Raw genomic sequence first — 20,064 nt, 5'->3', positions numbered from 1 at the left:
AGATATAGACAGCCCCAATGCAGGGTCAACCGTGTGTAATTAGGTTATAAACAGTATTTCCGATTTATGGGTGTATTTATTAAAATTCCTTTTAACCGACTTTACCTTGTAACTAGAACCTCTGAAAAAAACCTGCTGTGCCAGTGTCGCATGTGACTAACATACTACTATCTTCCTGCCAACTAGCAGCTGGTCCTGACTCCATGTTCATATGAAGGAATTCCGTGGAAGTCGGACGTAAACTACTTTAAAATCTCGGTGTAAGGTAAGCCACGGCTGAAAGTTATTAAACGGTATGACTTCAAACGAAAAATACGTACGATTGTTCTCAGTACGTGTGCATGTGTATGAAAGTACTTTATTATCAAAATCGTTTATTTCTGATGCCGTCATATGTTGTCCAGGGGATACGTGTTTCGATATAACAAGTTAGGTAAATAATGCGGCTAGTGGAACCGAAAAACGTCAGAAAGTGGGGGCAACGACCAGGGGCTCTGACAGCGAGTTATGCACTAGGTAGGTAATTTCATGGCAGCTATCCTGCGAACACGGGTTGTGAGATTGTTTGCAACTTTGAGCTCTCTGTTGGTACTGAGAGATATTGTGTGACATGGTGTTGATCATCCTCGGCAGTAAATTGAACAAAGGGTGAGGTGATGTTTGAACACAGCGAGTGCTGCGAATGTTTCAGGACGTCTCGTTTTGACCTGCTGCTACTGCCGCTGCTACTGTTGATGTACAGGATGTTAACACTGGCTTTCCTGGTACTCATGGTGGTGCACTCCACTTGGATTGACAGCGTCCAAGCAGGTTTTGTATTATCCATATTGTTCTTACTATATTTGGCAACATTTCCATGAATGCTGAATTGAGAACGCTAAAGAAATATCTGAAACATTTTCCATATACACTGTTAGCAGCCGGCAGTTACACACCAGACATGACGTTTGTACCAAGTAATACCCATTTGTCCCCATTTGTCCCCATTTGTACCCATTTGAACTCCATCTGCCAGGTTTTAGTCCTGAAATATATCTGTGGTGGACTGTTCTGCCATGGTGTCAAGATAAAACTGTAAATGTGCAAAGGAGCGAATTCGAGAAGAGGACCCCACACTTTGAAAAGGAAATTTTTGTCCTTACTTGTCCTGGCTATGCCTGAGAATTAATAGTCAACTAGTCGGTGCCTGGACATGGCAAGACAGAATGTACGTTGCTTGATACAATTTAGTGTATTACTTAGTGATATATCTGAAATACTGTCAGTCTGAATACATTCACTCACTCACTCGTGAATAGGATAACATACACTTATTAACATTTAAGTTTCTTTCCACAGATGTTCTGGATGTAATCCATGATCTGGGATGTAAAGTTGGACTTAGTCACTGTAAGTATACACTATATGGCAGGCAGACGCAGATGTTTGGCAGATGATATGACAGTATGTAGTTGTGGTGTTATAAATGGTGAAGCTTTGCTAAGCTAAATTTAAAGAAATGTATTTTGTTGATATGAATACCAAACCAGAAAGAGATCTTAGTGGACTCAAACAGACATGATTCTCTGATTAATCTAAAATGACACCGCACACTCCGTTTAAGGCGACCATGAAGTAGTAATCAACAACAACGCTCCCCAAATCTACTGTGATACAGAATCTAAAGTGTTCCTTGCTCCTCCGAAGGCACTGACTGCCGTGGCTACATGGCCCCTACCGTCTGCGCATGACGAGGAAGATGGTTCCCTGACGTGCGTATACAAATTATTACGGGTACCCGTAAGGTGGTCCATGACGTTTTTTCAGCATAACAACTACACATACATAAGAAATTGCTTGACCGGAGTGACTTACAAGTTTGAGTACTAAGTAAGGATAAGTCATTCCCTCATATTATTATATTAGACATTTGCATAGCGCCGATATCCAGTTCCCCAGTTCAACTGCTCAAGGACACTTTGTTTTTCCCATGATCATTGGATGTCCATCACAACGGCACATTGTCTTGTCAATGTCAACTCCCTGGGATCATACAAAAGTATTGTGATCTTGTATGATACCATCATGATAAGGAGAGATGCTACAGAGTATGCATGTCAGTTTACACTTTATAAGTTAGATAGCGAGTATGGATGGGAAGTAGGTATTCTAAGAAAAGTGTATGTATGACAACTTCTTTATTTCTTATGACGCGACGTTTCGGTACAGCTACTTATATCGTTGTCAAGCAAGAGCAAAGTGTTACAGTAAAGATTGACACACACATATAAGAGGGGTTGAGTAGGACAGCATCAGGGAATACATAAAAGGGACCACCACCACCAACAACAACAACAATGGAATAAAATTCTTCAAAGGCATTTAGAAGTTGGTGAGGTAATACAAGACACTATTATGGATGACAACTTCTTGAATTCTTTTAACACGACGTTTCACGGCTAATTCTTGCCCATTCGTGAGGGGGATAATGAGCATAGGTAACATTGTAGAATATATATAGGTATACATGAAGCCAGGGAGGTAAGATGTATATACAAGCACATAAATGTACTTAGGTATGTACAATCACAGAGGAGAGATGAAAAGGAGGAGTGTTTTAACAGTACATGGTTGATTACACAGCTGATAGATTGGGAGTCTATGAGTCCTTGTTGACACACCAGACAGAGGGTAGGTACACGCCTTAATCTCTATTGATCTGAGGTTCTAATCTTCTGATGTTGATTGCTTCGCAAAGCTTCTTTCTCCGCCAATCACTGATGTTGGAAGCCAGGATCTCGGTGTTTTTCCAGTTGACGGAGTGGTTTGGATAGTTGACGATATGTTCAGAGAGGGCCGATTTCAGATCTAATTTTCTTCCTGAAGTTATATGCTCTTTGAGTCTGATGTTGAATGGTCTGCAGGTTTCACCTATGTAGCTGCTGCCACAATCACAGTTAATCTTGTAGATGCAGCCTCTGGGGTTGGGGTTGGTTTGATCACTGTCACCTCTTCCATTTGCTCTAAGGATGTTTTTCAATGTCTTATCAGAATAAAAGGTCACATCAACACTGACAGTTTTTCTGAGGAGTTTTTCTGACTGATTTGATGACTATTCTTGCCTTGGTATGGAATGTGGAGAAAAGCCTGTTGTATACACAAAGCGAATGACAGAAGATAGACATTCCTAAAACTGGAAGCCCGTGACACAGACAAAAGCATTTCGGGATGAGTCTGTTATGAGCAAATGATAGACCTGGTAGACATGTTTGCAGTCCTTTGATAAGCATTGTTTCTTAGAAGTTTATAATCTTGTAAAATACTAGTGATAAATAAATAAATAAATCAATAAATCAATAAATCAATCAATAAATAAATAAATAAATAAATAAATAAATAAATAAATAAATAAATAAATAAATAAATAAATAAATATCAATGCAGTCCAAGGCTGGTTGGGACAACTAGCGGGTCAGGCTCCACGTTCACTGAAGGCACCCACATCATCTACTACAAGGTCACAGACAGCCGAGGTGTTGAAAACACGTGCTCTATCACAGTTGTGATCAAGGGTAGGTACCATAGTACATGAGCATGTATATACTGACCAACATTGACCTTCCACTTCCATTTGCCTAGGCACGGCCATTTTCCGTTCGGTTTCATGCACATGTACAAGAGATCCTCTGCCCTTTCAGACCACATTAATATGATATTATCAATCCCATAGGTAATGCTGTTTGTACTGCTCCGACCGACTCTATTGTTTTCTGAATACAGCGCCTCATTCAGACAACTTACGTCGTTATTGTAATTATTCTGTACTTAGGTATTCCTGCTGTATGACTGCAGTCTGAAATTGATCAAATCTTGATCGGACAATTCAATGAACAACGACTTACGTATGTCGTGTGAAACGATGACGTGGCAATCAAGTCAGCGAACCTGCCCACATGTTCCAATTAGTCACGCACGGGTTGATGACAAATCTGATTCGCACGTTCTGAACACAGTCGTCTTTAAGTCTCAAACGGCGTCATTAAGTTATTATCAAACCAGCATTCGTCTCGTACAAACACTGTTATCGTGTACATATTCGTGTGATAAATAATATGTATCGTATCCATGTGCTTGACTCACTTCTCACGTTCAATATTTCTACCAGTGGCACGGTGTAGTGAACCCTCTCCAATCCCCAACGGCATCAAATCCTGCAGCAAAACTTCCGGGCTCATTGTTCGCGGAGACACCTGTTCGTACAGCTGTAAGAATGGCTACACGTTGACTGGTGGTAACTCAAGGCTCACATGTAACAAGAATGGCACTTTCCATTCCGACCCTCCGATCTGTGAACGTAAGTTGCGACTAGGTGATGTGCACAGTTACTACAACAGAAAATGTTGTTACACATGATAGGGCACAAAGTGAGTGCATGTATATCTTTGTTACCAGCATACCAAAGCCGGACTGTAGGCGTTCGACCAAGTGCATCTCTTGGTAAAAACATCCAGACTGGAGGTGATCGATCTTGTGTATTGTAATAAGACACCCTGATTGTAGGTGATCATTGGTGTTTTGGGGTAAAGACAATTCAATACCATATATCGAAATACATATATGTTTTTCTCGCATTTTTCGTTTTACAGCTGTGCAGTGCCCAGCTCCCAAGAACATGACTACCGGTATGTACACCTGCCCCAGCACAAAGTATAAGGATGACTGCTACCTGAAGTGTGCGACTGGCTACAAGCCTGGGAGGGGCAACCTGTACATCACGTGTCAGGCAGATAGAACGTGGACAAAGTCGGCCACATGTGAAGGTGAGGAGCCCAGGTGCATTGTTTGTTGAAGACCTCAAGACTGGAGGAGACAGATGGGTTATCAAGTGTTGATGGACTTTGGTAAAAGTATCTGGATGATAGGGTCTGGACAAGGTTTTTCTTCTTTTGTAAACACATTTTGATTGGAGGTGATCTACTACCTGGTTCTTTGGTAAAGACATCTAGATTGGTGGTGATGAGCTAGGTGTGTTCTTTTATAAAGACATCTAGATTGGAGGTGTTAAGGTAGGTGTGTTCTTAGCAAAGAACATCTAGACTGGTGGTGATCGACAAGATAAGTGGTGATCAACTAGATGTGTTCTTTATTAAAGACAGCCATGAACAGTTCTTATAACAGTACAGAAATGGTGTGCTTGAGCAAAGAAGTTCAGATTGACTGTGGTAGGCTGATGTGACTTACAGTAAAGACATCAAGGTTGGCTGTGATTGAACAGGTGCATTCTTTGGTAAACTCATCCAGATTGGAGGTAATCGACTGGGTTTGTTCTTGGAGAAAGACGATCAGGTTGACTGTGAAAAGCTAAATGTGTTCTTTGGTAAAGATATCCATTAACAGTTCCTATAACAATACAAACATGATGATAAACATGCACAAAGTGCAGCAACACAACATATATCAAAACGCATGTATGTTTCCTTTTGTATTTATCCTGTCGTGTTGTAGCTGTACAATGCCCAACTCCTAATGCCATTGCTGGCGGTAATTACACGTGCCCCAGAACAAAATATGAGTTCAAGGACACCTGCGACTTGAAGTGTGCGACTGGCTACAGACCTGGGACTGGAAGCCAGCACATCACGTGTCAGGCAGATAGAACATGGACAAAGTCGGCTTCATGTGAAGGTGAGAAGCACATCAAAGTCATGGCCAGATTGTTGGTTATGGCCAAGGTGTATTCTTCGGTAAAGGCACCTAGCTGGAGGTGATCACCCAAGCTTAATCCTGAGTAAGGACATTTAGGTAAGGACATCCATATTAGAGGTGATCAGCTTAGGTTATGTAGCAAAGACATCCAGATTTGTTGTGATCGAATAGGTGCGTGGTTTGGTAAAAACGTTCAGATTGGCTGTGATCAGCTAGGTGTGCTCGTTGGTAAAGACATCCACAACAAGTTCCTACAACAGTAAATGCTGATAATACACACAAAGTGAAGGAACACATCTTAAAATGCTTCTGCTTTTGTATTTGCCCTGTTGTTTTACAGCTGTGCAGTGCCCAGCTCCCAAGAACATGACTACCGGTATGTACACCTGCCCCAGCACAAAGTATAAGGATGACTGCTACCTGAAGTGTGCGACTGGCTACAAGCCTGGGAGGGGCAACCTGTACATCACGTGTCAGGCAGATAGAACGTGGACAAAGTCGGCCACATGTGTAGGTGAGAAGCACATCAAAGTCATGGCCAGTTTGGAAGTGATCGTACGGATGTATTATTAAGTAAAGACATTCATTTGGAGGTAATAGACTGGGATGTAATATTCGGTGGAAAGGGTTAGATGGGAGCTGATCAGTTAGTTGTGTCTAGGGTAAAGACATTCATATTGAGGGTGATATACAAGGTGTATTCTTTGGTGAAAACATCCAGATTGGAGGTGATCGACTGAGTGTGGCCTTGGAGAAAGACGATCAGATTGACTGTGATCATCTAGGTGTGTTTGTTGGTAAAGACATCCATTAAAGTTCCTATAACGGTAAAAAATTGTGATAAAAATATCGTATATCAAAATGCATGTAAGTTTCTTTACGTATTTGTTCTGTTGCTTTGCAGCTGTACAATGCCCAACTCCTAATACCATTGCTGGCGGCAATTACACCTGCTCCAGCACAAAGTATGAGTTCAAGGACACCTGCGACTTGAAGTGTGCGACTGGCTACAGGCCAGGGATTGGCAACCTAGACATCACGTGTCAGGCAGATAGAACATGGACAAAGTCGGCTTCATGTGTTGGTGAGAGGAATGCCAAGGCCATGGCCAGATTGTTGGTGACTGGCCAGGTGTATTCTTTGGTAGAGTCAATCAGAACGGAGATAATCAACTAGATGTGTCGGAGGTGATCTAGGTGTAATTCCTTGAAATAGCTTGGTGGTGATCAGCTCGGTGTGGTCTTTGATAAAGACATCCAGATTGGTGATGTTAGACTAGGTGTGTTCTCGGGTAAAGACGCCTAGTTTGGAAGTGATTGGCTCGATGTCTTCTTCTTTTTCTATTTTTTTGTGCAAGAACATTTATATTTGAGCTGTTAAGGTGTTAAGATGCGTACTTTATTAAAAAGACCCATGAACATTTCTTATGCAGTACAAAATGCGGACAAACATGCACAAAGTGAAGTAACAGATTTTAAGAGAAAGTGTTTTCATGGATGTCACCTTTGTTATAATGAAAACAGCCTTTCGGAGTTTCCTTTCATTGCCTCGTCATCAGATGATTGAAGAGCGTATACATATGTATATGTTCATGTAAGAAGAACAAATGTAATACTACAGCAGCAATAATGCGACAATGACAATGGTCAGTTGGTGTTGAAGTGATTGGCTAAGGACAAAAGGACTTCAACATTTAAAAACTACTTGAAGGACGCCAGCATTAACATTTAATTAGCGCTATGTGAAGATCAATACTAACCGTGAAATAGTATTGATAAGTGAATGGCCAAAGGACGAGTAATAGCACTAATAGACAAATGCAGTAGTGATAGACAAACTTAAGGCGAGAACAAACGCATAGACGCGAGAGCAACGTGATTACAACCACCATTGACAAAACAATAAGTAGAGACAATAATTAACAATGATCAAAGCAATAAGTCCCAATCTCTGGGCAGGTTCATGCAATTTTCTTTGTCCACCAGTTGGTGGTGTTGTTTTAAATGCACGTATGTTTCCTAAAGTTGCTGTCCTGTCGTTTTGCAGCTGTACAATGCGCAGCTCCTGCGAACATCACTGGCGGTACATACATCTGCCCCAGCACAAAGTACGAGTTCAAGGACGCCTGCTATTTGAAGTGTGCAAGTGGATCTAGGCCTGGGAATGGCAACCAGCACATCACGTGTCAGGCAAATAGAACATGGACAGCGTCTGCTCTATGTATCGGTGAGTCGCTTACCAAAGGCATGTCCAGATTGCGGTTGACAGACTAGGTCATTTCTGTGGAAATGCGGAATGTATGTGATCAGCTAGGTTTGTTCTTTGGTAAAGACATCCAGATTGAAGGCGATCGTGAGTTCTTTGGTAAAGGAGAGTTAGTTATGATTATTAAAAATGTTATGCTGCTTTCTGACTGGAAGTGGTGACATTATCTTCATTATTTACCGTTAAATGACATGCATCATGGTCGTTAATACCCTTTTTCTTTGTCCAGATGAACCTGTTTTTAGGAACTGCCCTCTCAACCTCACCTTCTTCTCCGACCGAGGAGTCAGTCACACCAATGTCACGTGGCCAAATGTAACTGCCATTTACCCTTCCACCAATAAGACCGCCCGGGTCGTCTTGGCAACATCAAAGTCTCGTGGTACATTCTTCGACGAGGGTGTGCATCAGGTCACATACCATGCTTATGACAACCTGGGAAGGAGGTCCGAGAAACCATGTTCCTTCACGGTGACAGTAGAAAGTATGTACTCCTTTACAATGACAGTAGAAAGCATGTACGTCTTCACAGTGACAGTAGAGAGTTTCTACACCTTCGGTATGATAGTAGAGAGTATGTAGACCTTCACGGTGACAGTAGTGCGTATGTGGAGATCTTCACAGTAACAGAAAAGAGCATTTAGATACTTTTACAGTCACTGCAGAGAGTATGTAAACCCTTGACGGTGACAGTCGAGTTATGTAGAAATACACTCAACCACTACCGTGTTTGCATAAGTGACTAGTGGTTGCGTAGGTTGTGTTTACTGATGTAGATACTGCTACCGCTGCATGTCAGGAACTGACTGTGGATACATTTACTTGATCGTGAGGCTTTCATGGTTAGATTAAGAAGGGATGGTGTTCACGGAACAGAATAGCTACAAATATTGAGCAACGAATAGTGAAAGCCCTCTTTGACATTAACAGTGGACCGAATTGTCACTGAATGTAATTTATTCTTTCCTGATGTGCTTCATCTCTGTAGTGTTCGAACATTTATGATGTAAGTACTTGCTAACTCGAATACTTTAATCACATGAGCCTCCCTCCTCTTTATACTGTGTCTATTGTTCAGCTATTAGGTGTCCCCACCCTAACCTCCACCCGGGTGGAAAGGACCTGATGTTGTATAACTGTAGCGACTACAAGTACGGGACGGTGTGCCCTGTCTCCTGTAAGTCTGGTTACCCTCTTGGCGGCCCCGACCACATCGTCTGCGAGAGAGATGCTTCTTTCCCTCCAGTAGCTGCATGGACCTGGAACAAGACGAGTGGTCTCACACCCTACTGCATGGGTAGGCTGGGGATGGATGGAAATTGGGAGATCTGCTCTAAGGGCGAAAAACCCGAAATTTGGGGAGGGATATCTGTGGGTCGGAGGGTCTTCGACTGGCTGGCTGGCGTGGACTTGCGTATGGGGATGGGAAGGAGCGTCTTTGAGGGTCTTTGATGCAGGGAGGGGGCATCTGGCATCTGGAGGTGGTATCTTGTGGAGGATAGGGACATATACTGTCGCAGCTTGGAAGGGCGTGTAGCTGGAGGGGATTGGGGTTGGGGGTGGGGGTTTCATATCCTAGTGGTTATCCCTATCAAGAAACGATTATAAAATGTAAGGAAGTAAGAACATTTTAAGCCAATATTAAAAGAAAGTAAATTAGCATTCGCATGTGTTTGCACGCGTCTCCATCCAGTCAGTTGTGGAGCATGCTGAAAACAACAAAGTCAGGCTAGACAAAAACGTTCGCCTGAGAGTTCCTCTGTGATTAAAACTTCCAATCCAAACTGTTTTGAAGCTCAGATATTACCCACATCATGGCACCGTTTATCTCATTTTCTTATACCAGAGAGAAATTGCTCGAATCTGACAGCCCCAGACAATGGTGCCATGGTTTGTGACAAGTGGATGCACGGGAGCATGTGCCAGATGCAGTGCAATGCCAACTACAGCTTTCCACGCTCAGCTCCCCATGACGGCATGTTCGTGTGTGGCTCAGCGAATGGCCAGTGGATGCCCACAGAGGACGTGCCCGACTGTGTTGGTAAGCATATTCCTTTGGAACAAACACTGACATAACCTGTAAACATTCTCTTGTATATACACTGAAATGTTACCGTTGGTCACAGTAATGATACAATGGTCTGTTTTCAGCATACTCCGGGTTTTCCACGATGAGGATGCCAGCGTACTTCTACTACAACGGTTCGTGTCCGGGAAACCCTGCAGTACAGAACCAGATCAAGCAGAACTTCATCAAGGCTCTGAGCAGCTCGATCAAGTTCGGCATTGCGTCCTGCAAAGATGTTAAAGCTTGCCAACCAGACAACGTCCAGGTAATCTGCGGTAAAGTCACGCGAGACCTCAGCGGACCAGGATCCAAGGACTCTCTCACTATCAAATTTGATGTAGTTGTTGCCTACGATGACAGCAAGGGTTCAGGACCCAGTGCACTGGGCTTCAACGATCAGAGGCTTCACACGGTGGCTGCCAAACTGCAGACTGTGGCTCAGACTAACACTCTTGGACTGGACAAGTTTGGACTTAAGCTTGATAAAGCTAGTGTGGAGCCACAGACAGCCACTCTAGATTGTCCCAGGGGGAAGATGCCGGACATGTCTAAAGGAATATGTGGTGTGTCGTCATGTTACTAATTCTTTACAAACATATCCAGTAGAACATAACGGCAATCTTCTATTCCAGACAATTAAAGCCATGCCGCCCTTGGTCCTAAAAGCCGACGTCATGGGTTTGTCAGTTAAGTCAACTTGCCCGTTGGTTTGAATCATTCCTTATACTTTCAACCTCTGGTTTGTCTAGTCAAAACTGAAACATGATCTTGACCACCGTGATATTTCAGGAATACAGTAGCTTGGGACGTTGCTCAACATTCAGTCACTAACTACATGAACGATTTTGATACTGTTTCTATTTCACTGCAGTTGGATGTCCGAAAGGCTCACGTCTCGACTCAAGTACGAAAAGTTGCGTGGACTGCCCGGTCGGCAGCTATCAGGACCAAGACAGTAGCGTCACCTGTCTCACTTGCCCTGATGGGATGTCCACGGCCATTTCTGGTTCTAAGAACATGTCAGACTGCAAAGGCACACGTTATTTTCAGTCTTATTTCTCAAATGTGGAAATTTTGATGATTATGGGAGGACTTTGGTATTAATATACAATTTGGGGAATAACTGGCCAGTTAGTGAGATAGAGCAAGCCACCAGCCATTCAAGGGGATTTGGGTAACACTCTTGCCCCAAGTCAGGGAATGAGATATTCCGGGAATTGGGCACGACAAAACATCAGGTTCAGAAACCTGTAAACATAATCGTTCACATAAAGTGACTGGAGCGTTCATTTGCCATTGCCGTGTTCTGAATACCATCACGTGAACAAGGAGTAAAGTCCACTTCTCATAAATCCACATAGATGCATTTTCAGAAACAGTATGCTTTGAATAAAAACGATTATTGGCCTTACTATTCTCATAGGTATCTGCCAACCGGGCTTTATCTCCCCTGATGGCCTTGAACCATGCAATCCCTGCCCAATGGGTACGTTCCAAGGCATGCCAAGAAATCAACACTGTACTGCTTGTCCAAAAGGACAGATAACTCGGTCAACCGCGGCAACTGCTAACGAAGACTGCACAGGTACTGTTTGTTGTGCAACATTATCATCCCTTCACGGTACAATTATCATATCATCTGTCGGGGGTGGTTTTGTTGGCACACACTCCTGTATAGACCTCGCTGACGGTATAATGAGATGTGATGTTTGGAAATATTTTACTGATAGTGGATTCGCAGAACATGCGCTTTGGTATTACTGTCGGTGAAATGTGAACCAATATAGCACATGTGTGACAGCAGCTGGTTTAGACAGTCATATTGTAGGAGTTGATTTGATGTCATACAATGATAGTGGTGTGCACGTTACCTATTTCTCTCCTAAGATTTTGACCTGTCCCTGCAAGCCAACGGTGTGGCGATATTCAAGGCACAACCCCAGCCTCTCAGTCAGCTGACGTTTGCCATGTGGTTATATCTGTACGACACCGTCACAGAGTCCTTCGACATCGCCACCTGGCAAGATCCTCTCACAATGAAAACATCTTTCGCGCTCGTTCTGAAGAACTCTCTTGAACTTATTGCTGGAAGGTAAGTAGAATAACCGGCCCAGGGGAGAATGTATTTGTGCTGTGTGGCTCGCCTTGTACTCACGCTTTCACTCCCTTTCAGAACAGTACTTTTAGCACGGGTTTGTTGATGGCTGGCATCCAGGTGATCATTCATTACGGTACCAGTTAGGCTCAGGGAGGCGACCTACATGTTAATTTACTACCCATCAGAAGTGTAAATGTAGCTGTTTACTTCAGCCACCAACACTGTTTAAAGGCACTGTTTACACATGGACAGATGTATTGTAAAACAAAGTCGTAAGATTATTGTCATGCGTTCAATAGATGATGAGACTCGGTGAAAAAGCGCAATATCCTATCAAAACTTTATACTAAAACACAGCTGTTCCATTGCACAATACTGGAACATGCGTGTAAACAATTTGATGTATGATCCCCAAGCAAATAATCTGCATTAGGTTGTCCTGCATTGCAGTTGTTTTCCCAAGTTAGTGGAGAAATTCATATTATGTTGTAATCATTTATACATACATAACAAATAGTGAGTGTTTTAAGTGAGTCTATACATTTCAAGGGTAGCATTCATTGTAGCCAGTTGCTGCAGGAAACATTCAAGACTCAATGAGAGGCGTATATAGAGGTGGGATGCTGCCCAAGGTCCCGTCAGCGGTGACATTTCAATGTTATCCAGATAAGTACGTCTGAACTAACAATATCACAATGTTATCCCATATCTCGCCCAGGTCGTCGGCAGGTACCGATATCGGGCTGCAGGCCAGACAGTGGACACACGTGGCATTGCAGGCAGACAGCCAGTCAGGACTTGTTAACTTGTACGTCAATGGAAAGCTGGCAGCCACACAAAACATGAAACTGCAAGGAGCCTTCATTCCTGCTGGACACAGCCTCACCATCAGGACCAGCAATAACGGTGGGTCTTACTATATTACTGACTGGCTGATAAGTCGGATGCTCCGCTATTCAAGAAGTGATTGAAACCAAAATGGAATCTCTCGAATGACCGTTGGTCAGATAACATTGCAATGAAAGCACGGGGATGTACGTAAATGGGTTGTCATGGTTAAGATAGTAGGTTGCAAGGACGTCTGATATGGCGGAGATGAAGCCGCATGTTCAAGCAAAGCCGTCTCGTCAAGTGTATAGTCCAAGCCTTGCTGCTTACTCACTCACTCACTCACTCACTTAGTACCTGCTGTGCTGTCCCACGTGATGGTTTACGACACGGTGATCTCGGCCTCAACCATCGCCCACTTTGCTGCTTCCTGCTCCACACACGACACAAATTACATCGTTGATCAGACAGATCTCACCGACCTCTCCGATGGCGTCAACCATGTGATCCCTAGCGTCTGTGGAGGTGAACGATTTTACTCACTATAAACCATTGAGTGATGCATGTAACATATTGTATGTTCTTATTAGAAAATTCAGCATATCTTTGTCACGAAGTGGAAAAAATCGACCTAATGTTGACCCATGCCTAAATACAATAGGCCTATGAAAACACTTGTCATGCAACTGAACAGAGCTTCTTATAAGACATTGCAAAATGACATAGAGAACATACAATCATTTCTAATGCAACAACATTAGGTGGAAATATTGGTTTAGAAAAGAAGACTAGGAACAGCTTTAGAGTGGGGTATGATCCGATCTCATAAGTGAGATAAATTTACGAGTTTCATTTATAACCAGTAGTTGTTAGATTTTGACTTTTATTTGAACATCGATATCTGCCAAATTCACCATATGCCATAAAATGTGGAAAAGCCTGTTTTGCTTTCAGAATGTACATGCACTTACTTACTTATTGTGTTCTTTCCAAAATGATTGAAGTTTTACAACACCACTTCCGAACTGTAAAGCAGGACTGGTGAGACGCATTGATCCGAAAGTTGTGTTGGCAATTGTTTGGTATTAGTAAATTTCGAGTATTTCTGCAAAGGAAAACGTGGCGCTTGCTGCTTTGTGGTAGGTGTTATCCAGGAATAATTATATACAGCTGGTATATTTATAACGTACGTTTTGGTGTTTCGTTTTGACAGAATTTCTCCAGTAAGCAGTAACACACAGAGATGGAGTGCAGTCTTCTTCGCCTGTAATTGCAAGCGCAATAAAAAGTGTAAAGACAGCATTATGTTGTTCATGAGGTATGTTTCCTCACAAACAACACACAACAACACAATACTAATTAACGAGAGGAATGGCATCCACAAACAAATGGTCATCTTTTCCCTTGTCTCGTTCAATATTTCAGCAGTTCAAGCATTTTGCAGACTACATTTCCCAACTAGAAGGTACAACAACTAGACGGTACAACAACTAGACGATGCAAAAAATAGAGGGTAAAACGACTACACGCCACGACAACTAGAAGGTATAACAAGTAGACGGTAAAACAAATATAAGGTAAAACGACTACACGGCACAACAACTAAAAAGTATAACATCTAGACGGTACAACAACTAGACGATGCACCAATTAGAAGGTAAAACGACTACAAGGCACAACAATTAGAAGGTATAACAACTAGACGGTATGACAATGGAAGGTAAAACGACTACACGGCACAACAACTAAAAGGTATAACAACTAGAAGGTATAACAAGTAGACTGTACAACAATTGACGACGCAACACATGGAAGGTAAAGCGACTACAAGGCACAACAACTAGAAGGTATAACAACTAGAAGGTATAACAAGTAGACGGTACAACAAACAGAAGGTAAAACGACAACACGGCACAAAAACTAGAAAGTATAACAACTAGACGGTACAACAACTAGATGGTACAACAAATAGAAGGTAAAAAGACTACACGGCACAACTAGAAGGTATGAGAACTAGACGGTACAACAACTAGACGATGCAACAAATAGAATGTAAAACGACTACACGGCACAACTAGAAGGTATAACAACTAGACGATACAGCAACAACTAGACGATGCAACAAATAGAAGGTAAAACGACTACACGGCACAACAACTAGAAGGTATAAGAACTAGACGGTATAACAACTAGACGATGCAACAAATAGAAGGTAACTAGAAGGTACAACAACTAGAAGGTACAACAACTAGAAGGTACAACGACTAGAAGGTACAACTAGAAGGTAACTAGAAGGGACAACAACTTGAATGAGTGAGTGAGTGAGTTAATATTTAACGTCACATCGGCAATATTTCAGCCATATCGTGACGAGAACATTTTGATACTGAAATGAAATATGTATACATTATAAAAACCTGTCGTCAAAGGACAGTAAAACCACTAGAGCATCACATTTACAATTAAAACTAGTGTGGAGAGTTAAAACAAATACCACTATTCGGACAGTACAACATAAAATACGGGCTGTAGATCGCCAACAACTGAAGGTAGATCACCATACTAGGGACCATGGGGACTTACAGTACCTTTGCTACCTGCGTGGACCCCGGATGGATTTACACCATCCCCTCAGCCGTTGGCGATTATACTCAAAGTTAGCCATTATTAAAAAGCATACTACGATTAAAAGTTTGGTCGTACTAAATTTACATAGAATGGTTTGGACTTACGTACCCTCTCAGTAGGACAATAATTTTACAATACTTCAACCCCCCTCAAGGGCACAGCCACTAGCAATCTCAGTTATTAATCTAGACTACCAATAATAAAATATTTATCTATTTACAATTCTGATAACAAATCTAATTCTTTTAAAAATGCAATAATTAAATGAGAGCTGGTATGAGTAAAAAGATCCTTCATACTTCGTGAATTGAAATACTGATCCCTTGTGATGGAATACTCTACACAGTCACACAGGATATGCTTGACTGTGATTCTTTCCTCACAAGGGATGCAGAACGGAGGATCCTCACCTTTCAAAAGGTATTCATGAGTATATCGTGTATGGCCAATACGACATCTGGATACCATCAGCTCCTGTAGCTGTATCATGAGCCTGTTCAAGGGCGGTATAGAGCTCATGCAGTGAAAATAATTCATTATAATCTTCACCATTTTCCGAGGTAAAATTGATTGTTTTCGTCTCCTGTTGTTTCTGGTGTTTTTGAAACTCAGGGACATAATTGGATGAAGATGAGTGCCTGGCGAGAGTTTCACCGAGCTTATTGGCAATGTCAGCCTTATCCGTTAATAGATTATCACCATCCTTTAATTAAATGTTGAACGGTAGATTTGGAACCTTTGCCCTTTATTCTTTGTATCATATTCCACACCTTTGAAATAGGTGTGCGTGAATTGATCTTGGAAACATATTTTCTCCAAGACTGACGTTTATTCTGCTTAAATGTGGGTCGAGCCTTGGCATTTAAAATTTTAACTTTATCTAAATTGTGAACAGTAGGGTGTCGGCGAAAATAGTCTTCTGCTTTCTTCCTACTTTTCCTGGCCTGTTTACATTCGTTATCAAACCATGGCTTACGAATGTGTGGACTTATAGAGGACTTAGGAATAGTATCATCAGCAATTTGTTTCAGTGTCTCCGAAAATGACTGGATTGCACCATGAGCGTCCATGAAAAATTCTGGTTTTACGTTTTTAGTACAACTAGTCTGAAATAAAGGCCAATTAGCTTTTGAAAAATTCCATCTTGACGTCGACAGATCATCAGTTGGATTTATAGCAGTGATTACTGTCGGAAAATGGTCACTACCACACAGGTCACCGTGGACTGACCATGAAAATTCATTAAGTATGGTTGGATCTGTGATTGACAAATCTAGTATTGAATATGTACCCGATGCTGGATGTAGATATGTGTTCGAACCGTCGTTAAATATGCACAAGTCATTATTAGAAACAAAATCTTCAAGAATTTTACCTTTATTGTTCGTATCGTTGCTTCCCCACAGAGGATTATGTTCGTTGAGATCTATAACACAGGGTCCAGGCAATTGGGAATATAAATCCTGAAGTTCTGATAGCTGAAGAGTCGAGGATGGTGGTATGTACAAGGAACAGAGTGTGATCGTGACGTGTAAAGTTAGTCGGACAGCAACAGGCTGAAGTTTAGTTTTAAGAGGAACAGGGCTGTGAATGATCCCATGTCTCACCAAAATCGAAGCGCCCCCGGTTGCTTTATCCCCCGGAGGTGAAAAACAGTGATACGAGTTGTACTGACGCATTTCAAACTTATCATCAGGTTTAAGAAATGTTTCCTGTAGACTAAATGATGATGGGTTTAAATCTTGAGCTAATAATTGGACTTCGCGAAAATTATTCCTAAGCCCTCTGCAATTCCACTGTACTACATTTGTAGCGTTACTCATGGCGGTTCTATTGGAGACCTCTCACGTGTACGAGAGGAGGGTGTACCGTTATTTCGGTTTTGTGAAGATGGCGTATCATCCATCTCCAAAGGCTCAAACAAATTGTGAACCTCTACAGGAGTATCAGCAGGAGATTTCTTTAATCTACGATTTAGACGTTTTCTTTGCGATTTTGACATTTCACCTTTTGACGTTTCAACATCTATAGCTGTTTGAACAACTTCACCTGATACGTGACTAATAGTCTGAGAGGCAGACGCTGTAAAAAAGCCCTGACTGCCAGAAGTACTATTCACATGAACAGGTTTCTCAGAAGCCATCCAGGTCAAATCCGTTTGACACGAAGAAGAGGTTGTTTCTGGTCGTCTTCAGACAGCAGCAGAGTATGTCACAGTGGGAGAGGGATTATGTTTATTCTGGCTAAGGACTTTGTTTTTAGCCTCCATGAAGGAAATATTTGTTTCTTACTTTAATTTAAGTATCTTAGATTGCATTTGCCATTCAGGACAACATTTAGAAGATGAAAGATGACTGCTTCCACAATTGGCACATTTAATATCATTGCTGCAGTCCTGATGATGTTCACTACAACGATGACAACGAGGAGTGTTTCGGCATGACTTAGACCCGTGTCCAAACTTCTGACAGGAATAGCAGCGGAGTGGAGTGGGGATATACACCTCCACTCCGATATTGAAATAGCCGGCTTTGATTGATTTTGGCAGAGTGCACGATGAAAAGGTAAACATGTAAGTGTGGCCAGGTACAATGCTACCATCCTGCTTCTTAAAAGGAAAGCGCTTCACGGAAGTTACATTCTGATCCTTAAGTTCAGCCACTATTTCATCCTCGGACATGTCCGCCAGACAATGGGCTCTATCCCTAACAATGCCTCTACTTGAGTTCAGAGTTCTATGAGCTGAGACAGCAACATTGATGTTGGCAAAATGATGTTGTTGCAATAAATTTATGGATTGCTGTCGTCGCGCACACTCAACAAGAAGTGTACCTCCTCTGAGACGTGAAACGTTCTTAACCTCTCCACAAATAGCTTGTATTGTCTTTGATACTAGAAATGGATTGATCTTGAGTGGTTCACCGTTGGTAGATTCAATAACAATGAATTTTGGCCAAGGTTCTTGGTGTGTTGGACCTGAAACATCTTCATTACAAGAAAGATGATCAGCCGCTAAACGTCTTTTTTTCCGTTTCTCGTGGAACCAGAAAGGGTGATTGACATGGTGATGATAATAGATTCAGCACTCCCGCTCCCCATCCGCCACCGAGTGTCAACGAGGACAGTGTTGTAATGCAGTGGAACTCCAGCCTGCAAACACTAAGGATACAGGAGTGGTATACTCCAGTAAATACGACATGAGTAACTACATTTGTCTACCAATTCAAATGCTAGGCTGGTTCGGCTACTAACAAGAAATTGGAGACATATAGAACACAGAGGTCGACATCACCAGATTGGCCCATGAGCCACCGCCTTCTGGCATAGGACTCTAGGCAAGTAGGTATAGGAAAAAGGTATTAAACACTAGACATCAAAAATGACCAATGCCCAATAAATCAAATGTGCAAAAATACTTTCTATGCACAGGGCATGGCGTGACCAGCCGATTGATAGAATCGGGCCGATTCTACCACCCGTCTAGGTGAAGTAAGGGCCGAAGTGGTGTTTTGAGCAATAGGAGCAAAATGGTTCAGTCTCCTACTGCCCTCAACCACCAGGATCCCGTCCTCCACCGACACGGGACGCAACCCACGGCAAACAGGTTGCCCAATTTAGTCGCCTCTTACGACAAGCAATGGGGTGCTGTGGACACATTCTGTCCCGGGTCCACACGGGAACAACAACTAGAAGGTACAACAACTAGAAGGTAACTAGAAGGTACAACAACTAGAAGGTAACTAGAAGGTACAACAACTAGAAGGTACAACTAGAAGGTACAACTAGAAGGTACAACAACTAGAAGGTACAACAACTAGAAGGTACAACAACTAGAAGGTAACTAGAAGGTACAACAACTAGAAGGTACAACTAGAAGGTACAACAACTAGAAGGTACAACAACTTGAAGGTACAACAACTAGAAGATACAACAACTAGAAGGTAACTAGAAGGTACAACAACTAGAAGGTTACTAGAAGGTACAACAACTTGAAGGTAACTAGAAGGTACAACAACTAGAAGGTAACTAGAAGGTACAACAACTAGAAGATAACTAGAAGGTACAACAACTAGAAGATAACTAGAAGGTACAACAACTAGAAGGTAACTAGAAGGTACAACAACTTGAAGGTAACTAGAAGGTACAACAACTTGAAGGTAACTAGAAGGTACAACAACTAGAAGGTAACTAGAAGGTACAACAACTAGAAGATAACTAGAAGGTACAACAACTAGAATGTAACTAGAAGGTACAACAACTTGAAGGTAACTAGAAGGTACAACAACTAGAAGGTAATTAGAAGGTACAACAGCTAGAAGATAACTAGAAGGTACAACAACTAGACAGTACAACCCAACATACTATGTCTTCGAAGACGAATATCCTTTTCATGTCAGACTTTCCTATTTGACTTTTAAAGAATTATTTAAGATAATCCATGAACTCGACGCTTTCGTTTAGCTTTTTTGCGATTTTGTCTCGTGTTGTTTAT

At 42.0% G+C, this 20,064-nt stretch overlaps 1 protein-coding gene across 1 annotated transcript; it reads left to right on the top strand.

Moving 5' to 3' along the window:
• On the top strand, positions 1 to 14,246 carry LOC137257861 (sushi, von Willebrand factor type A, EGF and pentraxin domain-containing protein 1-like). The gene is made up of 21 exons (XM_067795348.1): positions 1 to 265; positions 692 to 810; positions 1,339 to 1,389; positions 1,604 to 1,751; positions 3,424 to 3,551; positions 4,145 to 4,333; positions 4,626 to 4,799; positions 5,485 to 5,664; positions 6,026 to 6,199; positions 6,590 to 6,769; positions 7,732 to 7,911; positions 8,180 to 8,434; positions 9,029 to 9,247; positions 9,797 to 9,991; positions 10,102 to 10,581; positions 10,890 to 11,051; positions 11,442 to 11,603; positions 11,906 to 12,110; positions 12,835 to 13,022; positions 13,299 to 13,469; positions 14,158 to 14,246. Exons 2-21 carry the CDS (start codon positions 735 to 737, stop codon positions 14,169 to 14,171), a joined length of 3,531 nt encoding a protein of 1,176 aa, XP_067651449.1. The 5' UTR covers positions 1 to 265; positions 692 to 734; the 3' UTR covers positions 14,172 to 14,246.
• The last annotated feature ends 5,818 nt before the right edge of the window (positions 14,247 to 20,064 follow it).

The sequence above is a fragment of the Haliotis asinina genome, chromosome 12 (genome assembly GCF_037392515.1).
Source record: "Haliotis asinina isolate JCU_RB_2024 chromosome 12, JCU_Hal_asi_v2, whole genome shotgun sequence".
Lineage (NCBI taxonomy): Eukaryota > Metazoa > Mollusca > Gastropoda > Lepetellida > Haliotidae > Haliotis > Haliotis asinina.
Note: the sequence above shows the minus strand (reverse complement) of the source record. Positions and strands in the feature narration are given on the sequence as shown.

Coding starts and splice junctions, on each gene's coding strand:
- LOC137257861 (XM_067795348.1), top strand. CDS start 735: ATGTACAGGATGTTAACACTGGCTTTCCTGGTACTCATGGTGGTGCAC. Junction 3,552..4,144: donor TATCACAGTTGTGATCAAGG/GTAGGTACCATA, acceptor TATTTCTACCAG/TGGCACGGTGTAGTGAACCC. Junction 9,248..9,796: donor TCTCACACCCTACTGCATGG/GTAGGCTGGGGA, acceptor TTCTTATACCAG/AGAGAAATTGCTCGAATCTG.